Raw genomic sequence first — 21,099 nt, forward strand, 5'->3', positions numbered from 1 at the left:
AATTTCATTGTATCGTACTTTTTAAAACATAACTTTTTCTGCCTCATCCCAAACTGTCAGACAATCACTTTTTACTTACATAAACACTGTAACTGTGCCTCCTAAAGCCTTCTAAATATTTGCTTCCAGGATTTCCCACTAAAGAATATTACTGTATTAGCATATAATAGATTACTAAAATGGTTTAAAATGATGAGGGTTTTTTTCTGTTTTTTTAGGTTTTTAGCACATACATGTTGAGAAAAAAAAAATTTAGATTTTTGTTCTCTTAGCAAACCAAGTAGAAGCAGAGGCTTTAAGAAAACTATTTCATCAGGCTCTGTCTCACTTACTGATTCCTGGCTATGCTTCTCCCAATGGGGAAAGGGAAGTCTGGCTCCAAATAAATGGGATATTACTATATCTAATGGCAAAACATCTCACTGAATAAAAAATATTTGCCACAAAGTGATTCTCCTGAGGAAGATTTCTGAACAGAAAAACAAAAACAAAAGCACCATACATCTTCCTATCTTATTACTTTTAAAAAAAGAAAAAAGAGGGTGAAGGAATATGTTTTCCTAGTAGTCTAGTATCTTCTCTTTTCTCAGATGTGCCTCCTTTCCCCTTCTCTCTCACCCAAAAAAGGCTAAGCTGAAAAAAAAAAGGAAAATCTGCCTTGGACTGTCTCTATTAAAAGTTTAAAAGGTGAGGCTAAAAATATAAATCTTTATTCAAGTGAGATATTCTAGAACAGTACGAAAATACTTAAGTCAGATAGAAGCCAAGAACAAAACCAAACTATCTTGGCTCTCTAGCCTGATGAAACTACCCTCTTGCCGTGACTAATTTAACTAGAAAGCATGAAATAAAGCCTTAATCCATTCAACATCAAACGGTTTAAACTGACAACAATTATTCTTTCTCCACCCAGATCGAAATAACTTACCCAAGTCTTCTGAGGATTAAATTTTAAATATTTTTATATTTAAAACATTCCATATTCATGTTCTTTATAGTTTTCAGGTAAGAAAAAGGAAGTATTTTAAATGAAGGTAAATGAGGCACTCAATCTTGTTTGTTAGCTTTAAATGGGTCAAATGCAAAGAAACTAGCATCAATATGATTTCCCAATTAAAAAAAGGAACTCTCTTCTTTTCCTTCCTCTTCTCCTATAATCATAACTAATCTACAGGCAGAATGCTATGGACAGATTAGTCAAATTATCGGGTTTCAGGGAAGTTAACTACCTTGTTTCTTCCACACCCAGACTTCAGACACTGGGGGCGAAAGACATATGGACACTGAATCTCAGCTCTGCCACTCATATAACCTTGGACAATTAAGTTGACCTCTCAAAGTCTGTTCTCTCATAAGGATTTTTTTAAAGAAATACATGTGAGAATATACAATATGTAATTTTTAACAATAACTGACACTTACTGAGGACTTTCTATGTATCAGGCAGTCATACAAGGCACCATATTTGTCTTCTGCTATAGAAACTTACCTGCACAAGTGCATAAAAGATTTTCAGGATCTGCTTCTGTATTAATACAGAATAATGTGAGGAATCAGGAAGGAGCTGCATGATGTGTTGCTGAATACGAGGCAGAAATATTTGCATTGCTGCTATAAGAGGTTCTCTTTCCTCTGCTTTCTTATATCTACATGAGCAAAGACAAAAAGAGAGAACAATAATTTCTCCCCCTACAAAAGAGCTATAAACAATGAATGAAAAATAATATTTTTAAACTATATAAAGCTAAAACAATAACATTCCAAACACTAGCTTACACTTTCTGTTTGGTTTGCTAGAATAAACTTGAAAGGAACTTTGAAAGAGCATATCCCTGTTTTAGGCAGAATACCTAAAATCTTTCTAGAAAGAGTTAGACTAGTTCAAAAAAATCCAAGACAGTTTTGCAACTTTCCTACATGAATTTTTCTAGTACTTAAATTAATTTTCACATACCACAGTTCTTGCTATAAAATACAAGTTGATAAACAGTTCAAATAGACATTCCTATTATATAACAAATAATGTGGTGGAAAAAACATTTCTCCATCTACCACCCTCCTTTGAGAAGTTAAAACAGTTTACAAATTTAGGTGCTCTTAGATCACTTTAACAGGTATAAATCTAAAATATCCTCTAAAAATCATTTTAGAAGGAAGACTACAGGACTTTGCATGCAGGAGCAGCAATCCCCTTAGAAGCTAGAAAGCAATGCTATTAAATGTGACACTAGTCCCACACCTCCCAAGCGACTTTTATAGAAAAGAAAGTCACTAGCAAAGAAACTTGAACATTTTCTACCTTGCATCCAAAAAGGTAAATGTTTGGTTTACTTAATGATGTGCTTACTTAAATACAAATGTTAAGGTACCTCTCCATCAAAATTTCCAAGGAAAACTGTTAATAAATGGTCCTCTGAAACTAACAAATAAGTTTGAGAAGCACTAACTTAGAGATTAGTACATTAGCAGATTAAAGATTCTTTGAAAAACTGTAGTAAACAAACATGTTTAACTGTGTTTAATCCAACATTTCCCAAACTAACCTGATTCTGCAGAACACCCATAGCAGACCCCTCTATGCAATGTAATTCTTTCTAAGTAACAGGAGGCTGGTATCTTCAGCCAATAGAAATCAACTTACTCATATGTCTTCACCAGTTGATACAGACATAATAAACTGCCAAGCCAGCTTCCACTGCTCTGTGACTGCAAGTAATAGTCTATCTTGTCGACTACCGCTGGCCAGTGACCAGGGAAATCATATTTAATGATGGCACGGAGACACATTGTTAACTGGACTCTATAAAGTGGGGGAAAAAAGTCCAAAATCTAAGTAGTTATAAATATCAGGCTTCAAAGACCTCTAATATTGTACATAAAAACACTCTGATTCCTATTTACCTACATTATATAGATACTTATCTGCGGTGGAGGGAAAAAGAGCAGTCCTATAAAGAAAAACCTATAAAGTCCTATAAAGAATTTAAAAATAAATACAGGGACTTCCCTGGTGGTCCAGTGGTTAAGACTTCGCCTTCCAATGCAGGGGGTGTGGGTTTGATCCCTGGTCGGGGAGCTAAGATCCCACATGCCCTGTGGCCATAAAACCAAAACGTAAAACAGAGGCAATATTGTAACAAATTCAATAAAGACTTTAAAAATGGTCCACACCAAAAAATAAAAAATTAATTCATAATAAATTTTCCAAAAGAAAGACAATGAATCTACCCCAGCTCTGTAAAATTTCCCAGCTTGTTATATTTTGTATTTTGGTTATCATATCCTAAGGGGGAAACAAAACCAGAAAAGTATTTTACCATTTCAACTGGACAAACTTAGCCTAAAAATGGTCAAAGTAGGTAAAATGGAGGCCTACATAACAGAGGGAAACATCTCCGTGAGCCAAAGCCTGGAACCATTCATCATCAGTTCCCAGTCACACAGTATTTTGCACCTATCACAGCTTCCTGAGATCCTAATTTTTGTATGAAGTAACAAGCATTAGCTGGCAATTCCTGAAGAGGAATGCTAAGAACTATTTCCAAAGAAATAAAGAAAAAAGCAACAGGAAAGACATAAAAAAAAAGAAGAAATCTCTTTAATGAAACCACAAAGTGAAGCTACGAAGGATGTGATCTCATAACACTTAGGTCAGTAATCATTTCCTCAATTGGATACAACTGTAATTGGGATTGAAAAGAGTGAGGGGAAAAAAAATTCTCTTCTACCAACTATTAGTATGTCCTTACATGGTCACTTGCAAATGGATGGAGAGTGAATCTAGCTAAATTAGGATTCCATAGTGCCAAGAAAAACATATGTGTTCAGTTCAACAGCCAATAACTTGATTTCACTGAAATGAAACAAACAAATAATGCCTTTTCCTTGCAAAGGATCTTTTCCACATCTAATTGCAAAAGATCCTTTGCAATACTCTTAAATAAACTTTGAGAATATTTCTTTAAGAGTAGTTACAGTTAAGTCTTCAGGACATAAAAGAAGCAAAGCCACAAAGAACTGTCTCATAATAAAGATAAAGATAACCTCTTGTGCCACCAGCAGCTGTTCCTAAACAACAAATAGGTCATATTTGTATTCAATAAAACTGAAACTTTTCATTTTTTAAATTTCATCTTCAGGTTGACCCTCTTAATCCTTTCTCAATGCCAAGCCAAGCAAAGGATGTTTATGAAGAGCCATCCTTTCATATATTAAAGTGTAGAAGCATTGCTTGCAAGATTCAGAGAGATTTGAAAATGTAAAGATTTTGACAAGAAATGGACACATGATGGTACCACAGGGAAGCCAGTGCCAGACGGCATTTGGGCAACCAATGAGAATGATGATTTTCTTTCATCAATACCCCTATTTTCTCTTCTTACCCAAACAACTGCACAAAGAGGTGTTCAGTGTTTGTCCACCTTCCTCACTGTTATCCTCACACTTTCTTCCCTTTCTTCTGCTTATGCCGATGTACATTATACACTCAGGGATAGGTTACATCTAATCTCTTGAGGTTAAATAATTTCATTTCCCTACCTCAATTTCATCTATTTCCCTCCCACATTTTCAAAAGAAACCTAATCACTTGCTCATGGTGAAAAGAATTTGTTTCTTCTGTTTTAAGATTGCAAATTTCTTTTGACCTACACCTCTGCTATCCACTAAGGGCAGGTACCAGCTACATGCACACACTGTAATTTAATCAAAATTAAATTAAACATTCGGTTCCTCAGTTACACTAGCCACATTTCAAGTACTCAGTTGGCTTCTATGCCACATGGCTAAATATGAGACAGTGTGGATATAAAAGATTTCCATCACTGCAGAAAGTTCTATTGGACAATGCTGCTTTATAGCATCTAATCTAAATTTGAAAAACCAGAGACAATTCTTCTAGTTTATATTTTCTCTATCCTGTCTTCTTCAAAGGAAAAGAAGCTCAGTTCACAAAAATGAACAAAAAGATAGGTAAAGTGTTACAAAAACTGGTAGGTTAAAACCCCCAGAAGTCAATTTCCCTGTATCAGGGAAAAGAAAAGCAGATAGTAAAAAGTCAAGAGCTCATAACTAAGAACATAGGTTATTCACATAGCAAGGATCTATACAACAATTTTAGATTTTTGCTTCCACTCTTCTTGTGGCAACTTATAGAAACTAATTTTTTTTTCCAAAATATTTTGAGGCAAAGAATTACAAATTCAAAAACAAATTACTAAAACTGTATTCTTTGAGTGCCCATCTTCATTACTTTATCTCTTTTAAAAAACAAACTTGAGGCTGACAATTAAATCCAACCTCCCCCATTCATATATTTTGGGCTTCCTACTAAGCATATAGATACAGTATAATGTACCTCACTAAATCTGGAGACCGAATTATTCCTTCCACAATATTATCACGTATTTGCTGGCGATCGTTTTCATGAATGTTAAATGGAAATATTGCTTCTCCTGGTGGAGGTTCTCGGTCCGGCCAGTACTGGGTCACCATGTTCTTCAAGTAAATGGCAGCTAAGTCAGAGAAAAAAAAATGCTAAAGTAGCAGTATCAGAAAGATGGCTTTCATTCAGCTTTACAGAGCATGAAAGGCTAAACCCTTCAATGCTAAACATGATACCCAGTAAAAATGGAAAATCTTACAGTTATAAATAGCCAAGTGGGGAAGGGAAAATGGATAAGAATTTAAAGTTTCTCTTTAGCTAGTAAAGCAAGTCTAAGCAGAAAACATCTCATTAAATCAAGCTTCCAGAGTTTACATGACAGAAAAATGATCCAGGAACTCAAGTATGCGTCCTTAAACTCAACCCAAGATGGTCTAAATGAAACTCTACTAAATGTACTTTGAGGCCGTAAGAGTCATACTGTTCATAATGCCTAATATGAACTGACAACACATGAAATTCTACAGTCCTTCATGGAGATTGCTATTTTTGGTTTTTTTTCACTGGCTATTATCCCGCACTACCGTTTTGAAATACCTATAGTATTGGTAATTTTTATCTAACCCTTTTGAAATATTTGCCACTTGTAAATATAACAATAAAGAAAAGGACATCAGCTTTCAAATATTTTTGGAAAATCTCAGGAAATTTCTTACCTGTTTATTTCTATCAAAACACATAATCAGTGATTCTGTTCCTATTCTTTTTAATCATCATCAACATTTAACAAAAGACTTCTAAAAGAAGCTAACATACTGCTACAGAATTTTGATAGGGGATGTGAAGTTTTCTAACCATCCCAGCTGAGCACTGAATGTAAATACTTACTTATGGTGTCATATTCTTACATATACATAATATATATGAATAAAGAAAGGTGACCTGCAAAGCATTATAACTTTCTTCCCTTAAGTTTTTCCTCTCCCTTCTCCCCTCTACCCAATCCTCCCTTCATCTCAATTTTAACATAAACTAAATTGGCTTGTAAAAGCATTATACCACAGAGAATAAACCAACATGTTCTATGTTGGCTATAATACAACAGAAACCCAATGAAATTATAAACCTGACATCCTACAAGCTCCTCTTTCATTAGTTTTGATTCAACATAGGTCTGAAAAAAACAATTTCACCTAGGATTTCCATTTTTTAGGATAAAAACAAAAATTATTTGAGAGAGTGAAAGGGAGGGAGGGAGGGAGGGAGGGAGAGGGAGAAAATGTGTCTGTATGTGAGAGAGTTTGGGTTTTTGTCTTTTTTTAATTCAGACCACACAGGCTCTGGACTAAGTACCATCGTTTATCCCAGTATATTTGTTTTTTAATATTACAGTCATCAGCAATAAAAATACATAAACTGTTGAAAAAAATGAATAAATGGTCTAAGAATATGGTCCAACCTGTCAGCAGTTCAGACTGATTTCATGAGATTAATCTTTGCAAAAAGAAAAATCAAAAAATCAATATATTATACACACCATTTTAATCCCTATGGAACTAATCTTGAAAATAAAAAACAACTTTCAGACAGCAAAGATACAGACATGGTAAAATCATGGACTTACTCATAATTCAGTCATTAAAGGCTATTAATTTTATAACTAAAAAATATTTTTATTATGGGACACCACAAGAGATGGCCTATATAAAAGGCACACTGACAAATTTGTATATGTTGGAATAAATCTGCAATTAGTTAAAATAAAATTGAACTTAATGAATAATTTGAAAAGAGAATATTAATTACTCTCATGGACAATCATGGATTACTAAAGATAATGAAGGAAAAATACCAAAAATAACTGAAACTGTATCAATAATCTAAAAATCTCCCTTTAATCATTTAATTCAAGTATCTAACATTTGCCAGAGCTAAGAAAATACAAACATCTTAATTCATTCATAAAGAAATTAAGTATTAAAATTTGCTTTTCTGCAGAATCCACTTACAATTTCAAGCATCTTAAGTTTGAAATTAGTTTTAAAACATACACAAGCTTCTCCCCTTCTCAAACACAATGAATCATCACATACGCTCTATCCTCTGGACCCAGAGCCACCACTACACAGATCAACTGGGTTCCATAACCTCAAAGGGGAAAGGATGCCATTAAACTCTGTGAAGCAGAATGCTGTGCTTTTTTGAGTTGATGTTTTTAAGCTTTTCCATTTTTCATAGTAATTTGGTAGCCCCTCTCTCCTTCTCTCCCTTGTTATTACTTTAATCTGTTAAAGGCTAGGAAATAAGGTAACAAAGTGTATATATTATATCTAAAACAAGATTAAATAGGTTCTGAGTATCCTACAAATAAGACACATTAGTTTTTAACAAAAGAGCTTCTTGAAGTGCTTCTGGACTGATCAGAGGCAACTTTCTGTTTATTTCTAGGTTTTGTATTCTGGAACACTGAGGTTAACCTTAATAATGCTATTAAGCTTACCAATCAAAAGGAAGACAGTGGAGCAAACATCCAAATTTATTTTGTTTGGCTTGCCAATATCAAAATATTACATTTATTTCCTATTTCTTCACAGTAAGGTAATAAAGGACATTCACTAATGAGCTTGCTTGATAATAGCAAGAATATTTTAGAATTCCCCACAAACAAAATAATCAAAAACTGAATATTTTGCAGAACTAAGTATTTCCACTTAATATTAGCATAATTTTTTATACAGGCTGATATTTTTAAATCAAAGATCATATCATTCTTCTTTAAATGTCACGCTAAAATGATAAATTATCTGTCTGGGTGTCACCATCAGATTCTTGGAGCATTTGTATTTTAATAATAGATTAAATAGAACAGAAAATTTATAAATGGCACTTAAATTTAGGTGATAATGTAGAAGTCTACACAGTATATTTCAGACTGTCTAATAAAATGGATGCTCTAAAGTAGAAAGTTGTCCTAATAAATTAGGACATGATCAACCACCAAGACAAACCCTGTCATGTGGCTAACAGATTTGAAATCTACATAACTATGAAGAAAAAATTGCCTTTAAATGCTATTTACATTTTATATCAAAACTTAATTACCTAAGTTATTAAGATTTAAAGTTGTATACAGTTGGTGAGGACATGGGGAACCCAGCATTCTAATGCACTGTTGATAGAAAAAGCAAGTAAATGCAACTTGGTGATAAGATTCAAAATTCTAAATGTTAATATTGTTAATATCATTGACCTAGCACTTCCATTTGTTAAAATATACTCTGTGAAACTATCCACATGAGCATCCAAAGATATGTGTCCAAGGATGTTCACTTCAGCACCGCCTCTATCAAAAACCACAAAAAGGGACAATAAAGGAAATCTCCACTAATATCAGATTGCTTAAATAAACTATGGCAGTTCTAATTCAAAGAAATATTGAATAACTGTTACAAAGAATGAAGTATATGTACATGTACTGACATGGAATGATGCCCCAAGGGTATAAGGTTAAATGAAAAAAAAGGATATTATAAAATAGCATGTGTAATACAAACAGATTTTTGTTACTTTTTAATAAAAGCAACCTATCTACAGAAAAAAAAGAATAGAGAACCATGCACCAAAGTTGACGGTAGGTATCTTTGGGGGTGGGATTAAGAGGAATCTAATAATATAAACTGTATTTTTGTAATGTTTATATGTCATATAAAGAAGACATATTAATTTAATAAATTGCTTTAAGATCTTTAAAAATACTGTTTCTACAAAGCTTTATGGGAAATTCACAATGGCCCTATAAACACTTAGGTTATTAAAATAGGTTCCACTTAGCAAAATGTGGTTTCAAAACAGCCCTATTTTATAAAACAAAGATTAAATTGAGAATTGTGGTTTCAAAAAACTTACATAGAAGTCTTATAAACCTTATTAAAGTAAAAAAATAATTCCACCGTGAATGTTTTTCCATAGTTTTTCTTAACCACAAATGGATCATTTAGAAAATCATATTTTTCCAAAACTTAATGATTCCCTACTTTTTTATTCTGTTATGTTCAACTAAAACTAAATACTTTTATCAGCATGTATAGTATAATCCCATTTCTATATTGTTCATCTATCCTTCTACCTGAACACATGCAAAGACTAACGTTCACCCAATGTTAATGACGGTCATTTCTGAGTGATGAATGTCAGGTAATTTTTTTCTACTTTTTTGTTTCTATTTTTCTATATTGCCCAAATTATTTATTAGTACATATCACTTACATAATTCTTTAAGTCTCTTCAATTACATATTTTTAAATCAGCTATTATCATTTTACCCCTTTTATCATGAAATTATTCTCTTTCCAGTACTCATTACACTCTAAGACTTTCTCCATTTTTTAACCTTCTGGGTTTTAATTACCAGTTCATTAAAAAAGCAAAAAGAAGAATAATACACAACATCAGGGAACTACCCTAAGATTCCACAGACTCAAAAGTAAGTTTCATGTTTATAACAAAATCCTGCTCCCCAATCATGTGGTTAAGAACACCTGTGCAGGGCTTCCCTGGTGGCGCAGTGGTTGGGAGTCCGCCTGCCAATGCAGGGGACATGGGTTCGTGCCCCAGTCCAGGAAGATCTCACATGTTGCAGAGCGGCTGGGCCCGTGAGCCATGGCCACTGAGCCTGCGCGTCCGGAGCCTGTGCTCCGCAACGGGAGAGGCCACAACAGTGAGAGGCCCGCGTACCACAAAAAAAAAAAAAAAAAAAAAGAACACCTGTGCAAACCTTATCTCCATGATCTGATGCATGAATGGAACCAAATTAATATATACAAATTCATGGTCTTAATCTATGGGCCCAAAGGCAAGGCCACCAGGAATCATTAAAAATTAGGGAGATAAAGCTATTAAAACTGGGAAAGCTAAGAGGGAAAAATGGCAAGGTTATAGAGAAAAGGAACTGTAGCTAGAAGCTAGAAAGGAGAAGAGGAAAGAAAAAGCTATGGGAGATTTAAGAGCTCAGTATGGACCTCTAAATCTCCAGGGAAAAAGAGAGTGAGTTGTCAAGCCATACTTCATGTGTGTTTCCTATGTTTTCAAAGAAAGCAGATATTTAGAAATGAAATAAAACGCTAGTCCTACTTTTACCCATAAATAAACTTATAAAGGATAAAAAAACCAACTCACCTGCCTGGCGTACTGGGAATTCCACATGGTCAGAGACTATAATCCGAAGTAAACTGGGGGCAAAATTGATAATCTTGTAAGACTGAAATTACAAAGAAATATTTTATAAAAAAATAGGGCAATATAAATGAATAACTGTTAGCACCTGTTCCTGAATACATTACTGTCCAAATAAAAGAAAAACTTTTAAAGTGAGAGAAACTCTCCAAAGCCAAATGCAGATTACTAAAATACTCCAAGTCAGAAAAATTTACTTAGAATAAATTGACGAATAAATGAGTAAGAACAATTTTATGTTTTTTGGACATATATTGTCAAAATGCTCTCCAGAAAGGGTGTAGCAATTTACACTCCCAAGAGTAGAATATGTGTGTGTTCATCTATCTAATATAGGGATTAGCATTATCATTCCTTCAAAACTTTTAAACCTTATTCATATTTTAAATTACATTTATTCTTGCTTGAATTTTTTTTCCTGTTTGTTGGCTATTTGGTTTCTTCTACAAATTCCTTTATCCCCTCACCCTTTTGTAAATGGAATATTTGTTTTATTTTTAATAAATTCTAGGAGCTATTTTATGAATTTAATCTCAAATTTTTATTTGACTTATACATTGCAAGTGTTTGTTTCCAGCTTATTTATGCTTCAATTTTGTTTACGGTATTTTTGACAAACAGGAAAACATGGGCTACAGAAAACAAGAGATCCAACACAGAAAATGGACAATGGCTGTGCATGAGCTATAGAGAGGAACCAGCCCAGACTGGAACAGTGTGCTTCACAAGACAGTGTTGAGAGCTGTCATCACCAGCTGCTCTCTGTTGCCAGAGCATCTTTTAAACTTAACAATGCCTAAGTGAGCCTGTGCTGATGAACTGCCTGCTGCCTGGGCCATTTCTCCCCATAGACGTGTTCTACTTTGACCTATTCCTGAGTTTGGCCATGGTAACTTTAGAAGCAAAAAAAAAAAGAGAGAGAGAGCAGCCTATTCCTTCTGATCATATACCCTCCAGATGTCTAGTACCTGGACCTAGTACCTGTCTAGTACAGGCCTGCCACATTCCCAGAGCTTACACTTGGCCTTGCCCACTGACATTCCCAGAAAAGACTCATACTCAGTGAGGCTAAAGCCAGACCATGACACAGAGTCTTTTCTGCTTACTTCCTCCCAGGAGCCTGGATCTATGGTGCATCCCTTTCAGTACACCACTAGGTTTATGCATACCACTCCATTTTTTATATTTATCACCTTTCCTATTATTTGTTATAGCATTTATTAAGATAAATGTTCAGGGACTTCCCTGGTGGCACAGTGGTTAAGACTCCACGCTCCCAATGCCGGGGGCCAGGGTTCGATCCCTGGTCAGAGAATTAGATCCCACATGCATGCCGCAACTAAGAGTTCACATGCCACAACTAAGGAGCCTGTGTGCCACAACTAAGGAGCCCGCCTGCCACAACGAAGACCCAGTGCAACCAAATAAATACATATTAAAAAAAAAAAGATAAATGTTTAACCAAAAATTTGGAGAAAACTGGTATCTTTAAAATATTGCTTCTTTCCATCCAGGAACATTATGCTTTCCAAGTCTTTCCATATCCTTCAGTAAAATTTTAAATTATCTTATAATTGCTCTTCCTTTCATCCTGTATAAACCTCGAAATCTTACATCTGTTGTATATAAAGTAAATTGAAACCACTAGAAATTTAAAGTAGTTTTTAAGAAAACAGATTTCTTTTAATAGCAGTTTACAGGAGTCAAAATTAAAACAGATTTAGCTCAGTCTCACCTTCTATATTTACATTCTTGTGAAATAACTCACATTTATAACTTTTGAGATACTGTAAGATCCTGTAGTGAATCAATGATTGAAACATATATATTGCTAGTTCTAATCTACATAGTTTACTTTTTATACGTAAGTACAAAATAACCTTTACACTTAGATTAATACTACTTATTTGGAAGTAGTTATAGTGGAGACTTTATTTCAACACTGTTGCCATTGTACACGTTTTGGAACTCCTCTTTTTACAACTGGTTGACATTTCAGAGAACTTCTGCAACTTTTTGTCTTCTTTCAGCCTTGATTCAATCAACATTAATTTGACCAGCTAAAACATTCAGTGGTAAATTCAGATATATTTTCATACGACTTTCCTTACAAATATTTATCCAATTTCCTTTTCTATCCTGGGCTTCAAGTTTCTAAAAAATAATAATACTATCTCTCAATGATTTCTTGAGGATTTTGGTTCATACCTGTGAAGTTTTCTGAAAATAAAGTTTCCTTGCTTAGCTAAATTCTGCATTTTATGAGAATTGATTTAAAGCAAAAAACCTGACGTTTTCCCACTCTGCCTCATTGCTCCCTCAACATTAACTTTTCCAGTCCTCCAACACTCCAAGTTGAAGGCCTTTACTGAATTTGCTTTTCCCTTTCTTCCTCTCCCAGTTCTTCATCTGGTTTACTTCTTCACCACAGGCTCCGGACGCGCAGGCTCAGCGGCCATGGCTCACGGGCCCACCCGCTCCGCGGCATGTGGGATCCTCCCGGACCGGGGCACGAACCCGTGTCCCCTGCATCGGCAGGCGGACTCTCAACCACTGCGCCACCAGGGAAGCCCCACAAAGTCTCTTAAACGACAATAAAAATGATACATACAGATGCATGGAAAAGGAGAGATTCCAAAGCGTGGCAATGAAAGTAAATATCTTGATTTCCCTTTTGAAGCCATGATTTATTAAAAGAAGGCACCTTTCTGGATGAGTTACTGGAAAAAGATATCTACCCATTCCTACTTCCCTATGCTGCTGCTAAAGGGACTTTTGGGTTTAAAGACAATGATAAATGTGTACAGGATCCATTCTTAATATCCTCCAATAAAACTGAAAACACATTTTTCCAGAGAAACAATATCAGACATAGCAGTCATCTTTCTGGTAACAGAAAGATGTTGGCTACAGAAAAATATAGTTCCAAATAAGAATTTATCCTTTGGGGCTTTCCTGTTGGCGCAGTGGTTGAGAGTCCGCCTGCCGATTCAGGGGACACGGCTTCGTGCCCTGGTCCGGGAAGATCCCACATGCCGCGGAGCGGCTGGGCCCGTGAGCCATGGCCGCTGAGCCTGCGCGTCCGGAGCCTGTGCTCCGCAACGGGAGAGGCCACAGCAGTGAGAAGCCCGCGTACCACACACACACACAAAAAAAATCTAGGTGCAAAAGAATTTATCGTTTGGAACACAGGCCGTTATGTTCTGAAACTGCCTACTCTTCTAAATGGCAACTGACAAATCCATCAGTGCACTGTAGAAACTGCCCCTATTTCCTATGCAGAGAATATTTATCGTGGGGGGACCTAGACTAAAATATTAAATGAGCTGGACCCTAATCATTTATGGTAGATTACCCACCTGTTTATTCAACAAAAAAAGAGGTTACAGTGGTGGTAAAGGATAAAGCATACAAAATCCGACATTAAAACCATGTTTTATTAAAAGGTTATGTGACATGATACTTTGGTCTTCTACTTACAATTCAAAAAAATACTTAGAGCATATTACAATCCAAAGCATTATACTAAATATAAATGCTAAATGAGTGACATAGCAATAAGCTACTTTTAGAAGTTGCAGAGGAAATTGTGGTCTGTGATGAGTTGGGTGGATATGGGGCAGGGCACAGTGAGGTTGGAATGGATTTGGATTGAAATACCACGAAGAAAAGGGTAGAATTGGATCCTAAACGTCTCTTGCAGTTCTGTAGGCTTTCCTACCTACCTTTTCCACTTCTATAAGTTCAACTGCACTTACATGCTGATGACTCAGAAACAAAGCAAGGGTAGGCTAACAGAGGCAGGGTAGTACAACGTGATAGCAAAGACATAATCCCTGTCAACACTATCAGTATAACATCTGGCCTCATTGTGAAGAGAAACAGGCTAACTCCCCTGTTCATACTGGTAGATTGCAAGTTCAGCTCTTGCTTTGTTCCTCCTAACCAATGCCTGGATTACTACTCTTCTAGCCAAGCAACATATAGTACTTTTACTCTGCAAAGCCTGGGACAGGTACTGACTTTAACTTTCCCCTATTCTGAGTGAGAATCCTTTTCTCTTTGAAGCACCAGTGCATTCCCTTTGGGCTTCAGTTCAACTCAACCTTCCCTCCAGAGTCAGTGTTTTCACTCTCCCTCTTATCTCTTGGAAATCCTGGATTCACACTTACTCCACCCAGATTTTCCATTAAAATAATCCCTTTCAGAGATTCACAATGGATATGTGCACTTTAAAGTCAACTCCAACCAGGGAAAACCTAAGTGAACTCCTACAGAAACATTTACTTAGGACAGTCGTTCTCACACTTTAGGAAGCACAGAATCACCTAGCTAGCTAATTAAAACATAACTGGGCCCCATCCCCAGAGTTTCTAATTCTTTAAGTCTAGAGTGAAGCCCCATAATTTGCATTTCTAACAAGTTCCCAAACGATGTTGATGTTGCTTACCCTGGGCAACACTTTGAGAACCACTAATTTAGGTATATTCCTTTACATTTTAAGGATTACTGAAACCTCAGACAGCTGTCAATCTATCCCGGGGGTGGACCTTAATTCGTACTTTTTAGTGAGAGGTCTCTGATTCATTCTTACAGGTGAGGAGTAAAATACAAGCTAGAGTTTGCGATCATTAAATTTGGAAATGTCGGTAGTATCGCTGGAACATGGTCAAGGCTAGTTACTAAGAATAGACGATGGGGGATGAAAGAAAGTCTCACACATTTTACCGTTTATAAGAAATCCCTACCATCACTTACTACTCGGCGAGTCTTTCGCAAAGCACTAACACCATAAAAATTGCCTGTTCTTCCCAGAGCACTCTCCCAACAGCATTTCTCCAACGCTCCAACAGAACTCTGCCAATCAGTGTCTAAACGGTCCTGCCAACCCCACAGAAGCAGGCGATGGGCAGGGTTTCCCACAGCAACACCTAAAAAGGGCTGGGTCTGCAGAAAAGCTGAACTCAGATTTGAATTTTAAGTGAATTTTCCCACCAAGTCAGCGTACTTAAGGAAAAGAAATCACATCCCGAAAACACTAGCAAAGCTTCTTTTTGCGGAGCAGGCAGGGTGAACAAACTGCACTGGGGAAGGAAAACGACATGAAAAGATGCAAAGGTGGCCAACAGGTGCGTGAGCCGTTGGGAAAAGATCCGGTGAGTGCGGCGCCACTGGACCCCGGGGCGGGGGCTGGGGCGAGGGTGGAACCGGCCGAGAGACGCGTCGGGGTATGGGGCCGGGGGCCCGGGGCCCGGGGCCCGGGGCCCGGGTGGGGGTGGAGATCAGGGGCGCCGAGGAGGGAGAGTCCGGCGAGCCGGCGGGGGGCGCCGCAGGCCTGCTCCTTACCTGGTTGAGTTCATTCTCAGCTGCAATCCGCAGCTTTGGGTCGATGGTGCCCTTCAGCGCCTGGATGATCCGGTTGAGGTCCATTTCCCCGGGCGGGGGCTACGCGGCCCCCGGACCAGTAGGCCAGGCTGCAGCTTTAGTTTTTCTTTTGACCCTCTCAGCCTCCTCCTCCGCGACCCTTGCACTACCTCACTCCCCACCCCCCGCCACCGTCGCCACCTGCAGCCACTTGCTGCGCCACTCTGACTCCGCGCCCCCTGTCCTCCCTTTCAACCCCCAACAACTCGCTCTCCATTCACCCTTTTACGACAGCCGTTGGGAGGCGGGAGAAGTAAGAAGAGGAAGCGGCGCCTCCTTTACGGCGGCCTCTTCCCCCCGGGCGTGATGCTATGGCCGCCCCCGCTGGCGGCCACCATGCTACTGTACGGAAAGTAGTCTCGGCTTCTTTCCCGGAGGGAAACCGGTTTCACTGGCTCCGGCGGCAGTCTTGCTACCATACGGAAAAGAGCCTCCCGCCTCTTCGGAGATCCGGAAACGAGCTAGCTCCAAATTAAGCATATATGGATGGCGTAGCACTTTTTGTTAGTCTGAGCACTCTTTGGGCATTACAACTGAGCCTGTTCCAGGGCAGACTTGTTGGGACCTTGAGATCATCTAGCCCACAGGAGAACAAGGCTCCCTCAGTCTGTGGGAGCCATCATTCTTTCATTCACTCATTCATTCACTGAACGGGTTTTTTTTGTTTTGTTTTTTCTTATTTATTTATTTTTGGCTGCGTTGGGTGGGCTCTAGGCACGCGGGCTCTAGAGCTCAGGCTCATTAGTTGTGGCGCTTGGGGCTTAGTTGCTCTGCGGCCTGTGGGGTCCTCCCAGACCAGGGCTCGAACCTGTATCCCCTGCATTGGCAGGCGGATTCTTAACCACTGCACCGCCAGGGAAGTCCCTCACTGAACGTTTTTTAAACGTGTATTTTTGGGCCAGAGTACTACGATACTTAGGCACTACATTATAACAAAATGAATTCGATGCAGGTTACTATGTAGGAACTTACAATGTGATAGAAGAGACAAATGTAAACAGAAAAAATATACTTAGAAAGTAACTGTTCCAGATCAGAGAAACTAACTCTATGCCTGAGGGTTTCTGAAATATTTCCAGATCTTCTCAGAAAAGTAGTGAAAGACAAGAAAGGGTATACTGTCCCCACCCACTGTGGCCATATCTGGCCCCCAAATTTCAATGGCATAAAAATATTAAGGAGCTAGTTGTTCCTGAGGTTAACCCAGAAAAAGAGAGTTTAATTACATTTGTAAAGAAGATGACTGTGGGCAAAATACATCTGAAGGGGTGTGATCTTTCCTGGAGCAGGTAATTAAGACAGATTGGTTCAGCTAACTGGGTTCAATCAAGAGGGTAGAAACTTTGTGGTGGAAAACTTAGCTGCCTGAAAGCTCTCCCCTCTACAGGGGCTGTAAATGGGACCACGCCCTTCAGCTGGGTGCAAAAGTGCCTAGCAATATGTCTCTGGTTGCTTCCAGTTTTTCCCATTCTCTACATTTCCATCAGAGTAGTGTTTCTTAAAGGTTAATACTGTCATGTCCCTTCCTTGATGATTTCCCATCAACTTCAAGATAAAATACAAACTCCTTAGCACTCCAAATTTTTATGAATCATAGTGCCTTTCATCTTCACACTATTTCTTTATCCCACTCTCTTGGACCACATGAATCTAAAATGCCTTGACCTCTGAAATCTTAACTCCAATATCCTCTTTTCAATTTAGGACCTTCTCTTCCATCGCTGTCTCCCTCAATAACTCTATAATGGTTTTCCAACTCAGTCACTTTTCAGCCCTTCCTTGGTCTATTCATTCATGACTACACCTCCTTCTCTGCTAATAAACTCCCAATTTAACTTCTCAAGTCTACCCTTGACCCACTGTGCAAACCGACACCACTACAAATGTGTTCTTTCCTTAGGCTCAACAATCCATTTCCTTTCCTTTGCTCAGCACCACCTTCAGCATCTCGGCAACTGTTCCCACCCTCAAGACTCTTCTCAAACTCCCTACCTCTTTCCACAGAGCTCTGCAAAGATGAACAAAACCACTAGGTTCAAATCACTCAAACACAAATTAATCTGTTTACCCCTCTTTACTTCCTTGCCTCCAATCTGAACCCAATCTTCTCCCATTTCCTCTGGGACCTTGCTCCATAAATCTCTATTCTATATATAATTCATTAAAATAAATTTTGAGTCTTATTACACACTTATGGTTGACAATTTGTAAAACTCTTTCCTATAGTTTCAACCTTTCTCTCCACTGATTCAACCTCAGCCTAAAAATATTTCCCCCAGTTAAAAAACAATCTTTTTCAAGAAATGAAATTGAGCTATTTGTAATGAGGTGGATAGACCTAGAGTCTGTCATACAGAGTGAAGTAAGTCAGAAAGAGAAAGACAAATACTGTATGCTAACACATATATATGGAATTTAAGAAAAAAAATGTCATGAAGAACATAGGGGTAAGACAGGAATAAAGACACAGACCTACTAGAGAATGGACTTGAGGATATGGGGAGGGGGAAGGGTAAGCTGTGACAAAGTGAAAGAGCGGCATGGACATATATACACTACCAAACGTAAGGTAGATAGCTAGTGGGAAGCAGCCGCATAGCACAGGGAGATCAGCTCGGTGCTTTGTGACCGCCTGGAGGGGTGGGATAGGGAGAGTGGGAGGGAGACGCAAAAGGGAGGGGATATGGAAACATATGTATATGTATAACTGATTAAATTTGTTATAAAGCAAAAAATAAAAATAAAAATTTAAAAAAACCAATCTTTTTCAGTAATGCTCACTAACTAACGTTCATTCTTTTCCAAGGAAGGGTCTTCATTCCTTGTCTCTACTTCCTTACTTCCTATTTGTGCTTCAGTCAGCTATTCCTAGGCTTCTGCCTTCATTTTCCCTACTGAAACTGCCAACAAAAAATGAACACGAATCCCTTAGTTGGTATCTAAGATATGTGCATTTGACCTATGCAAGAGACAGTTTTAGTTATCTTAAAACCTCTCTCTGGTATCTGACACTGTAATATATATATATATATATATATATATATATATATATATATATATATATATATATATATATATATATATATATATATATATATATATAGTTTTGCAAGATGTTACCATTGAAGGAAATTGGACAAAGGGCACACAGGACCCATCTGTATTATTTCTTACAACTACATGAGAATCTATAATTATCTCAAAAAATAAACTTTAACTTACAAAATATATAATTTAAGAAAGAGATGATGTTCCCATGAAAACTTTGTATGCTTTGAAAAGACTCAGTGAAGACAAGTTACCCAAAAATAATGCTGTCAAATTAGTGATGTCTGAGACAACAGGAAAACAAACAAAAAAACCAAGCATCCAATTCCGCTCTTAGATTTCTTTGCAACTGTTTTAAAGTTGCTTTCCCTAATCTGTATCTTTAACTTAGAAATGGCTCGTTGTTTATGAGTCCCTTTTTTTTTACTACTATGCACAATATGAGAGGATGTCTATATTTATTAACACAGTCACCTTGTTTAAGGTAGAATTTGAGCGAGCTGTATTGTCTTGTTGTAGTATCATGGTTTGCATACGGCTTACCACTCTGTGCCTGTATCCTCATCTGCTTCCAAAAGCTACTGTGAAGACTATAAATGACATAAGTACATTGCCCATGGTACCTGCTCAATATTAACTATTATCATTGTATTCTATTAAGGAGAGAGGAGAGACCTTATTCAACCTTTGATAAATGAGACATCGTGAGGCAGTCTCACACTATGCCTGACACAAAATAAGCAATTAATAAGTAGTGAATAAATGAATGAATGTGAGAGAGATAAGGGGTCTGAAACAGGATATGCACAGTAGGAATAAAGAAGGTAGGGCAGATATGAGACATTTCGCAGGTTGAAGCATCAGAAATTTGTGACTGATACACAAAGTAACAAAGGGAAGTCAAAAATGATTCTAGGGTATCTAGCTTTGATGACCTATGAGAAAATGGAAGGAGTATTATATTTTGGAGGGAAGATGAGTTTGTCTTTGGACATGTTGAACTAGGAGTGCTTATGGGTTATACAAGTGGAGGTTTCCAGTGACCATCAGAAACTGACTTCTGGCTCTCACAGAAGAGCTAGGTGAGAAGGAGGAAGCTATGGCAGGGGGTTAGAGGAAGGAGAAAGGGATGGAGTTAGAGAACTGTGAGTCATCTGTGTATATAGGTTAGTTGACACCATAGAAATGGATGACATTATCCTAGAAATATAGCACAGAGGATAACTGGCATGATTACAGCTCAAATTACAGAAAGCAATTTTCACTCCCAGCACTGCCACTGTGGCCTTTTTTGAGATTTAACATTTCAGTCATCTAAATGGAATACCACACAGTTGTCCTCCCCATCTGTTGGCAGCAGCTCAACTGCTGGTCTGTGTTAGCAAGCAGGCTTGAATCTAGTCCATACGGTAAAGACAAAATGGGAGTTAAAACCCAGTGCACAAAAGTCTCTACCTGTAAGTTTAATAATATATCTCTTAAACCACTTAAATGATCTGTACGTGAATACAGTACGTTAATTTTGATTAAATGCCTCTACTTCAAAAGGGTCTATATTGGCAGAGCTCTACATCATAGCACCTGAAAAACAGGCAAGAGTATGTACATACATCTTATAAATGTAAGGTCTTCGGTATTTTGTTAGTATAATAAAGTCAATGGTATGGTAATCTCCTTTAAACTGTCACATGTAACCAAAAGCCCTGAGTAGAATTTTCTAAAAGAATGACAGACCTCTCAGTTAAAGCAGAATTTTTTAAAAACAAAAAATCAGTATAATAAGCTAAAGTAATAGGGGGTTAGGAAGTTTCTGATCAGAAGCCAGAAACTTCCATCTCCAAGAAACTAAAATGGTAGTAGTGGGCGGGAGGCATAGAAGCTAAAGAGAGTGGCATTAACTAAGACTGAAAATGAAATATGTACTTTCAAATCAGTTTTTTCCTCAAAATGTTCTGTTCCTTCATTTCCTCAGGCTTTCCACATTTCACATTGGAAAAGGAGTCATCCTGTTG

General features: G+C 37.5%; 1 protein-coding gene across 2 annotated transcripts in view; it reads right to left on the bottom strand.

The window, feature by feature from the left end:
* IPO8 (importin 8) overlaps positions 1–16,215 on the bottom strand; it is a 68,824-nt gene extending 52,609 nt beyond the window's left edge. Inside the window, exons 1-5 of one of the 2 annotated variants that reach the window (XM_081250089.1) lie at positions 15,962–16,215; positions 10,559–10,640; positions 5,357–5,513; positions 2,642–2,800; positions 1,490–1,646 (exon numbers count right to left, since the gene is read on the bottom strand). In XM_081250089.1, coding sequence (XP_081106215.1) covers positions 1,490–1,646; positions 2,642–2,800; positions 5,357–5,513; positions 10,559–10,640; positions 15,962–16,045 — 639 coding nt within the window. In that variant the 5' untranslated portion in view covers positions 16,046–16,215. The remainder of the gene's footprint in view (positions 1–1,489; positions 1,647–2,641; positions 2,801–5,356; positions 5,514–10,558; positions 10,641–15,961) is intronic. The other variant, XM_081250090.1, reaches the window with a different exon arrangement.
* Positions 16,216–21,099: the final 4,884 nt, after the last annotated feature.

Source organism: Mesoplodon bidens (genome assembly GCF_964165515.1).
Source record: "Mesoplodon bidens genome assembly, chromosome: 11".
In the NCBI taxonomy this organism is placed as follows: Eukaryota; Metazoa; Chordata; class Mammalia; order Artiodactyla; family Ziphiidae; genus Mesoplodon; species Mesoplodon bidens.